General features: G+C 43.3%; 1 protein-coding gene across 1 annotated transcript in view; it reads right to left on the reverse strand.

Annotated features, from left to right (window-relative positions):
- LOC310703424 (sodium channel protein type 1 subunit alpha-like) overlaps positions 1 to 2,557 on the reverse strand; it is a 49,516-nt gene extending 46,959 nt beyond the window's left edge. Inside the window, 2 exon segments of the mRNA XM_083495805.1 lie at positions 529 to 657; positions 2,357 to 2,557. Coding sequence (XP_083351931.1) covers positions 529 to 657; positions 2,357 to 2,427 — 200 coding nt within the window. The 5' untranslated portion in view covers positions 2,428 to 2,557.
- Positions 2,558 to 8,897: the final 6,340 nt, after the last annotated feature.

Consider the following 8,897-nt stretch of genomic DNA (forward strand, 5'->3'; position numbering starts at 1 on the left):
TAATAATGAAAGCATTTAAAGGATTATCCTAGGAGCAACCTTAGAGTATGCCTACTACTGTCAACTGTTGGATTGTTTTGACAAGAGGAACTATGCCAATTTTAAACATAAATTACTCAAATCTAAAGACAAGATTTGTAATTTTTATTTTCCAAAACATATCATTTTTTTTGCACTGTTTCATAACGGTTCAAATACTGATACAGTCAAATCTTGGTTGTCGAACAAAATCCATTCTGGAAGCTCGTTCAGCTTCCGAAATGTTCAATAACCGAGGTGCGGCTTCTGATTGGCTGCAGGAGCTTCCTGCACTCAAGGAGAAAATGCGTCGGACGTTTGGCTTCCGAAAAATGTTCGAAAACCGGAACACTTCTGGGTTTTTAGCGTTTGGGAACTGAAACTTTCCAAAATGGAGGCGTTTTGGAACCAAGTTTTGACTGTAACTGTTAAAGCTGTGACCCACACAAGTGGAACTCATTTCTGTAAAGTCTACTCAGATGACACACTAGGAAAATGCTGGATACTTACGCAAATGAAATGACAAGGAAATCCAGCCAGTTCCAGGGGTCTCGGAGGAAAGTAAAACTACCTATACAGAAACCTCTTGCAAAAATTTTAACGAGGGATTCGAATGTATAAATTCCAGTGAATGTGTATCTACAGGGGAGAGAGAAAAAAATCCAAGCAAACTTTTCAATCTATAGGCTAGATCACGAATTATAAATGCTTGCTCATTTATTTTTTAAGAATTATCTTTCTTTTTTTTTTGCACAATTATTAGAGAGAAGCTCGTAGCAGCCCATTATATGAATCTGATGTTCTTCATTGGCCATATCTGCTTTTCTTTCTCACACACCCATCTTCTTTCTATATCTGTGTTGTCATTAAAATGAAGATATTACTCATAAAATATACCAGTTTTTTTTTTTAATGGGAACACTGAAACTTTCATTACTGCAGAAGTGCAGATAGTCCCAGTCTTGCGGGGGGGGGGGACAGGATATAATGAGGAGGAGGAAGAGGAGGATGCAGTTCTTAAGGAGTCATTAAGTCCTCATTAAGCATTGGTGGCCAGAGAGGCAGAGGTCAGAAATTAAGGTACAATGCTGGGGAAGTTACAGATAGGTAGCCGTGTTGGTCTGCCATAGTCAAAATAAAAAAATTCCTTCCAGTAGCACCTTAAAGACCAACTAAGTTAGTTCTTGGTATGAGCTTTCGTGTGCATGCACACGAAAGCTCATACCAAGAACTAACTTAGTTGGTCTTTAAGGTGCTACTGGAAGGAATTTTTTTATTTTGAATGCTGGGGAAGTTTATAAACGTGATCAGAGGTTCAGGAGTTCAGATTCAATTCAATAAAGGGAAAATTATTACTTCCCTTTAGCTGAGTGCAGGGGAAAAAGCCTGATACATAACGAAGAAGTCTGAAAGAAGGACAAATGGTGATACAAGAGACTGAAATCCTTCATGCTTCAATATATTGGCAGCAAATTCTGCAATTGCATTTTTGCTCCGCCACCATCCCCTCATCTCTACTGTTCTCCATGGGGTTCTATAGGACTTGGTTCTTAATACATTAACAGAATCAAAGGACTGTGGAGCTGGAAAGGACCCTGAGGGCAATCTAGTCCAACCCCCTGCAATGCAGGAATATCAACTAAAGCATCCATCCATCTCCTTTCCTCTTCACTCTTTTCCGGTGACCTCATTAATTCTCACAGACTCCGTTTCAGCTGCTGTACTGATGAGTCTTATGTCTACTTTTCCATCTAATGGACTCCATAATTAATTTCAGGAATGTACAGTGGTACCTCGGGTTAAGAACTTGATTCGTTCCGGAGGTCTGTTCTTAACCTGAAACTGTTCTTAACTAGAGGCGTGCTATCACTAATGGGGCCTCCTGCTGCTGCCGCACCACTGGCACACAATTTCTGTTCTCATCCTGGGGCAAAGTTCTTAACCCGAGGTACTACTTCTGAGTTAGCGGAGTCTGTAACCCGAAGTGTTTGTAACCGGAGATACCACTGTATATCTTTTAAAACAATGCCATGGGTTGAACCTAATTCAGTCATGGCGCAAGTGGAATGACTTCCCCTCGTGTAACAGAGCATTCTTTCCTCTCTCGTGTGTTCCCCAGAACCCTAAAAATCTGCTACTGGTTCCCCCCCCATGGTCTCTGAAGGGGATACTGGGTGGTGGTGGGGGAGCACACCTGTGATGAATGGGAGGGAATGTTCTGCTGCATGGGGGGAAGTCATTTGGCTCAATAAGTTCCTTCACCAGATTCAACCCAATGGCGCTATGCAGAGCATATTTAACCAAATGTCACTGGGAAGAAAACAAAGAATGCACTTACTCTACAGCCTTTGACCACTCAGGAGGATCTTTCAAGGTCATAAACACGCAGTTTGTCAGAATAGTGAACATGATGAAGATGCCGAATAATGTTGGCTTAAGTCAAGGAACACATGACAAATGCTAGATAAGTTAGATCACCCAAATGCATATAATTTCTTATGAAACAGGCTTCTAAGTAAATATGAATTCATAAATTCCATCCAAGCAATATGTATAAATCCAAGATGAAAACATTTAACGCCATAATATAGCATGAATTATGTGCTGCTAATTTATTTAGGGTGTTGTATTGTAATTGTGGCATCCCACTTGTGCAATGAACTTCCCATTCCTCTCCTATCACCTATAGACCTGTGCACCTCCAAAACCTGTTCCAGGGGATTGGGGCACACTCCAGAGCAGATTGGGAGGCTGCAAAGGGAGAGCAGAGGAAGGGTAAGTCCCATTGTGTCTGCTGGCATGACGTTGGATCTTGACCACAGAATTCTACTTCTCCTGAAGTTCAACCAAGTGATTTCATCAAAACATTTTATGTTCACTTCAATGGTGAAATTAAGAAAAAATAAAACCACATCCAACTATTAAAATAGCCTCATGCTACTACTGAGTTTCTCAAAGAAGTGCTTTAAACAAGTATTATGTAGAAGAAAAAAAGGATATGAATGAACCAAAATCTTTATAGAAATTCTTCTAAGTATACTGAAAGGACTTAACATGTACAAGGCAGGTGTGGCGTTGAATCTGTAAATGGCCTTCCCTTTATTCAATACTATAAATGTCTGAAAAGAGGGAAAATACACACATGTAAAAGCAGGATTATAATAACGTTCGAGGAGATCTTAAAATGAAAAAAAAAGACAATTTCATTTGCTGTGGTTTACTCTCAGGCCCAGTTCCAACATCTACAGGTAACCATGGTTTCTAATTATGAGTTGGTACCAAAGTGAACAGTGGGCTTGTCCACTATCCCCTCCCCTCCTATTTTATGAATGAAGGGATTTTTTTGTGTGTGTGTCTCATGTCTCCTCATCTTGGGGGGTGGGCAGGCCAGTCTTGATTCACCAGAGCTTCCAGTTTGGCTCACAGGGCTATTTTGTGAAGCCATGGCTATCTGTCAAACAGGTGATGTCACCCTGATCGGCAGGATATGTCAGTCAATGGGTGGGACTTGATGGGCAAAGTCAATCCATGAAGAAAGAAGGATTGAACTCCCCCAACCCTTCGCCCCAGTACTTCCACTCATGTTTTCACACAGCCTCAACTTTCCTGTCATGTCGCTGCTACCAGGAGGCCATTGCTGCAGCTCTGCCCTATCACACGAGCTGTTCCTGCCTCTGATTTGTAAAGGAGGAGCGAAAGCGGTAGCAGAAATCAGATTATTATTTTTAGCAGAAAATCCATATTTTGTATTACAACTTCGTATTACAACTAAGCGGGGCCTCACCGTGTGAAGATTTAAGTTATAGGTTCCTGGAATGTTGTGCACTGGTTATCACAGAAATGCCAAAAGGACATGAATGCTGTCCCAACACTTATAGGCCTGCCAGATTAAATGAAATACCAACATATCCCATACAGCAAATGATGCATGAATATTCAGTTAGTTCTGGGGTGGGATTTAGTCACTGAAGCAACAGCAGAAGAGTTGTCTAGCATTTAATATCTGATCTGGACAGGGATAGCCTAACTACTGTCTATGCTCTAGTAACCTCAAGGTTAGATTACTGCAATCCGTTATATCTAGGGCTGCCTCTGAAGACAGTTCAGAAACTTCAGCTGGTGCAGAACTCAGTGGCCAGGCTGCTCACGGGGGCAGGACAGTTTGAGTATATTACACAGATCCTGGTCTGACTGCTCTGGCTACCAATTAGTCTCTGGGCTAATTCAAAGTGCTGGTTTTGACCTATAAAGCCTTAAACGGCTCAGGACTGCAATACCTCAAGGACTACCTCTCTCCACATGAACCTACCCAGACCCTGAGATCATCTTCTGAGGCCCTTCTTCATGTGCCTCCTCCACAAAAGGCCCAGAGGGTGGCAACAAGAGAAATGGCCTTTTCCGCAGTGGCTCCCCATTTGTGGAATGCTCTCTCCCCAGGGAGGTTCGCCTGGCGCCTTCATTTTACACCTTTAGGTGCCAGGCAACAACATTCCTCTTTAACCAGGCCTTTGACTGATTGACACCCAACACCCTTTTCAAATGTGTTGGGGAGGAGAGGTTTATTGGGTTGCTTTTGCTTTTATTATGTATTTTGTACTTTTATATTGTGAGTTTATGTTGCAACTGCCCTGAGACTTGTGGCCAATGTTTCCCCCCCCCCAAAACATATTTAGGGGTACTCTCATTTTCCTACTCATATTGAAATACTGCCCCTCAATGAGGCCAAACCTAGATTCACAAAATATCCCCCTGCGTACCCCCAGAAAAAAGCACTGCTTGTGGGTATATGACAGTAATAATAATAATAATAGTAATAGTAATAATAATAATAATAATAATAATAAATTTTATTTATACCCTGCCCTCCCTGGCCAGAGCCGGGCTCAGGGTGGCTAACACCAGTAAAATTACAATAGAAACATAATTGGGGGGGGGGGGACCCAATTTAAAATCCAGGTTGAAATGCGATGTAAAATGCAGCCTCATTTTAAAAGTAGCCCATAGATCAAAACCATAAGGGGGGGAAACATAAGGGTCAGACTGAGTCCAAACCAAAGGCCAGGCGGAACAGCTCTGTCTTGCAGGCCCTGCGGAAAGATATCAAGTCCCACAGGGCCCTAGTCTCTTGTGACAGAGAGTTCCACCAAGTCAGGGCCAGTACTAAAAAGGCCCTGGCCCTAGTTGAAACCAATCTAACCACCTTGCGACTTGGGACCTCCATGGTGTTGTCATCTGTGGACCTTAAGGTCCTCCACGGGGCATACCAGGAGAGGCAGTCTCGTAGGTACGTGGGTCCTAGGCCCCTAGTATACAAATTTTAACAACAACAGACATTTGGCGATAATGCACTATGATCAAATATACCTTTACTTGTGTACATTGTATAGCTCCGGGACCTGAGAAACCATGTTGAAGGCTTTGGTCTTCATGACCACTTACTTTTTTATCTGCATAATAAGGATCCAGGTCTTCCAAGGGCTCCGACACCATTCCTGGGGGTACATCCCCATAAATAAAAGGCAAAGTCTTCCCTGCTTCCAAGTCATTGTTTGGCTTTGGCTTGTTTTCCTCACTGTCCTCATCCTTTTGCTCCTGATCAGTTTTCTGTTTTGCTTCTTCGTCAGCAATCCTTTGCTCAATTGCCGCAAGGGACTCCCGCGTGAATCGGAAGAAGCAGTCGGGTCCTGGCGGTGCGAGGTGTGCCTGTGCCATCTTTTCATTCTGCAAATGTTAATTACCTTTTAATTCTTAGGAAAGAATAACCTACAAGACAGAGACACACAAAAATAAAGTTAAAGGGAGGGGGGAGGCAGCAGCAATGTGAAAGCAAACCCTAAATCACAAAAACTGAGTTACTTACAACAACGCCATTGAGATCCCACCCCCGCCAAATGAGATGAGACTTTTAAAGGCCATTGAGAGTGAATGAGGCATGGATGCTCAACTTCTAATTAACTTTTTCAGAAATCCCAAGCTAACATTTTCTTTTACTGAAATGATCCTTAGCAGGTACTTGCAGGATTGAGCTCAAGGAAGGACTTAAATCATTTGAAGTATATGGGCTGGTGCCATTTCTATCAGTGGGTTAGGAGAGCTGAAAATAATGCCAATATATTTCACATCTGGCAAGCCATGAAACCCTTTGGTTTCAGATAGTACAAGGGCAAAGTCTAAAAAGCCAAACTAAGCCTCCAGAATAGAGTATACACTTTCTGAGTTAATGCTAAATACATTACATCTGGTAAATGAGCCACCATAGCCACTAGAGGGCTGTGAAAATTTGTGTTCCAGGGTTTTTTAGACTCATCTACCCAGGTCTAAGCGGGTGGCACTGTAGTCTAAACCACAGAGCCTAGGACTTGCCGATCAGAAGGTCGCAGTTCAAATCCCAGTGACAGGGTGAGCTCCCGTTGCTCGGTCCATGCTCCTGCCAACCTAGCAGTTCGAAAACACATCAAGTACAAGTAGATAAATAGGTACTGCTCTGGCGGGAAGGTAAACGGCGTTTCCGTGCGCTGCTCTGGTTCGCCAGAAGCGGCTTAGTCATGCTGGCCACATGACCCGGAAGCTGTACGCCGGCTCCCTCGGCCAGTAAAGCAAGATGAGTGCCGCAACCCCAGAGTCGGTCACGACTGGACCTCATGGTCAGGGGTCTCTTTACCTTTCCCTAGGTATTATCTGAAACCAAAGGGGTGCATTGCTTGCCCAATGTGATTTTCCCCTCCAGCTTTTTTTACCCATCTACATATATTATGGAGAACCAGTGTGTGGTCCTATGTCATATTTGCATGCAGAACCAAAAACAACTGGATTTGTTTTTTGCTCATTCCTAAAACGCATAGTAAAAACTAAAATAAAAATAGCCCCATTGATTTTTACGGATCAGTTATGCATAAAACATGCATCTTTTCACTTTCTTTTGAGCAGGAAGATTCCTCTCCCTCCACCGTCACAAGCCATTCATCAGGCAGCAGAGGGGGCCGAGAAGGGAAGCAGGGACACTGTTCTGGCTCTGCTGACAGACCAGCTCAGCTTGACTTCTCTTATCTCACTGATGACACCAAGGTTGCAGGTTCGATCCCCGTATGGGACAGCTATACATTCCTGCATTGCAGGGGTTTGAGACAATTCCTGCATTGGAGGGGGTCCCTGGCAATTCTATGATTCTAAGATTCTATGAAAAGCTACTGTGCAGGGTCTTCAATCAATCAATCAATCAATCAATCAATCAATCACACAAGCTCTTTTGGGAGCCTTTTTGGCTAAAGCATGGGATTTTTTTAAAAAAAAACACAAATAAGTAATAAATTAAAATGTGTTTGTGGCCAACAGTGCAGCCACGACAACTGGATTCTACACCTGAGCAGGAACCTTCTGTACAATTAACTATAGCCTCCCTCTTGAGTACAGAAGACTGGCTTCTCCACATTCGCTCCAAGGACCAGGTTGACCGTGCTCCCCTTCTGCTTGTTCAGCTCAGCTGTGAGAATTCCAAATAAGGCCCCATCCGCACTAAACATTTAAAGCCATATCATGTCACTTTAAACTGCCATGGCTTCCCCCAAATAATCCTGGAAAGGGTAGTTTAAGGCAGCTGCGGGTCAATACTGGCAAGCAAGGTAGTTTGCCCATCAGTTGAGCGAGGATTAAAGAAAAGCTCCCAGCTTGGTGGGTGAGGTCTTCATAGTGAGACACAGGTTAGAGTAGCCCTTCCCCAACCTGATACCCACCAGAGGTTTCGGACTACAACTCCCATTAGCACTTTGAATATGGCCACTCGACAAAGGGATCATGGGAGTTGCAGTCCACACCATGTGTAGTAGGATGCCAGGCCAGGGAAAGCTGGGTTAGAAAAGGATCTCAAAAGAGGAGATAGACAGGGACTGGAAGGTGTTTAAAGGATACTTGCAAAACCATATTGAAAAATCAGAACTCCTATTAGAATAAACAAGTTCTGTTTTAAACACTGAAATAAATAAGATGGATAACAATGTGTAATAGAAAAAGGAGCATGAAATTAGGTTAAAGGTGTGTGAAAGAAAATAATAGAAGTGGAAAGAAATTGCAATTGAGTAGATTGGAAGTCTAACACAAAGGTGGGGTGAGGGGTGATGGATGGTGATGAGAAAAGGAATTATCTGTGGGATTGAGTGTAGGTATGTGTAATAGGTATGAGTTACTCGTGCGTAAGCTGGTGCCTTTCTCGGTTAATTTGCCTTGTTAAACCTTTCTGACTGCACAGCCTCTTCTCATCATGGCTGCCTCAGTCACTGGCAGAATCCGTCAGTGGGCGTTTCTTGAACCTCTGTCAACATAAAAGTTGTTTGACACCCAGTCTCCTCCTCCTCTCACTGCGCGGGAGTCTTCTGCGCAGGGAAGGCGTGGGTAGCGGAGGACCTGGGCTCTCCTCACTGATGTCCAGTGAAGAGTCCTGGAGCCCTCTCTCCAATTCCCCCGTCAACCCCCCTTTATCCCTGGTGTTGCGCTGATTGGCTTCCCCCTCTACTGAGCTGTTTCTCCCCCTGCTGCTGGGTCCTTCGCCAGCATCATCTGGGAGCCTCCCCTTCGCCTCTCCCTCCGATGTCAGTTCCCTGACAGTATGTTTGGACATTTTTAAGGATTGTATGAAATGTATGTTTGTATGCTTCTATATTCGTAATATGTGTGTATTAATGCTGAATTATTTTAATAATAAAAACTTTTTAAAAAGGGGGGGAGAAAATCCTTTTCAAAGACATTTCTTAAGCGGAGTTTTATTTCTAAACAACACAGGGAAGTGACCACAGGGATAAAAAGCAACCAGCTTTTCAAAATAGAGGGGCAGCAGCAGCATACGGTATATCAGGATTTCTCATACAAAGCAAGCCGTGAGAATCCAG

Source organism: Podarcis liolepis, assembly GCF_965112155.1.
Source record: "Podarcis liolepis genome assembly, chromosome: 1".
NCBI classification, from domain to species: Eukaryota; Metazoa; Chordata; class Lepidosauria; order Squamata; family Lacertidae; genus Podarcis; species Podarcis liolepis.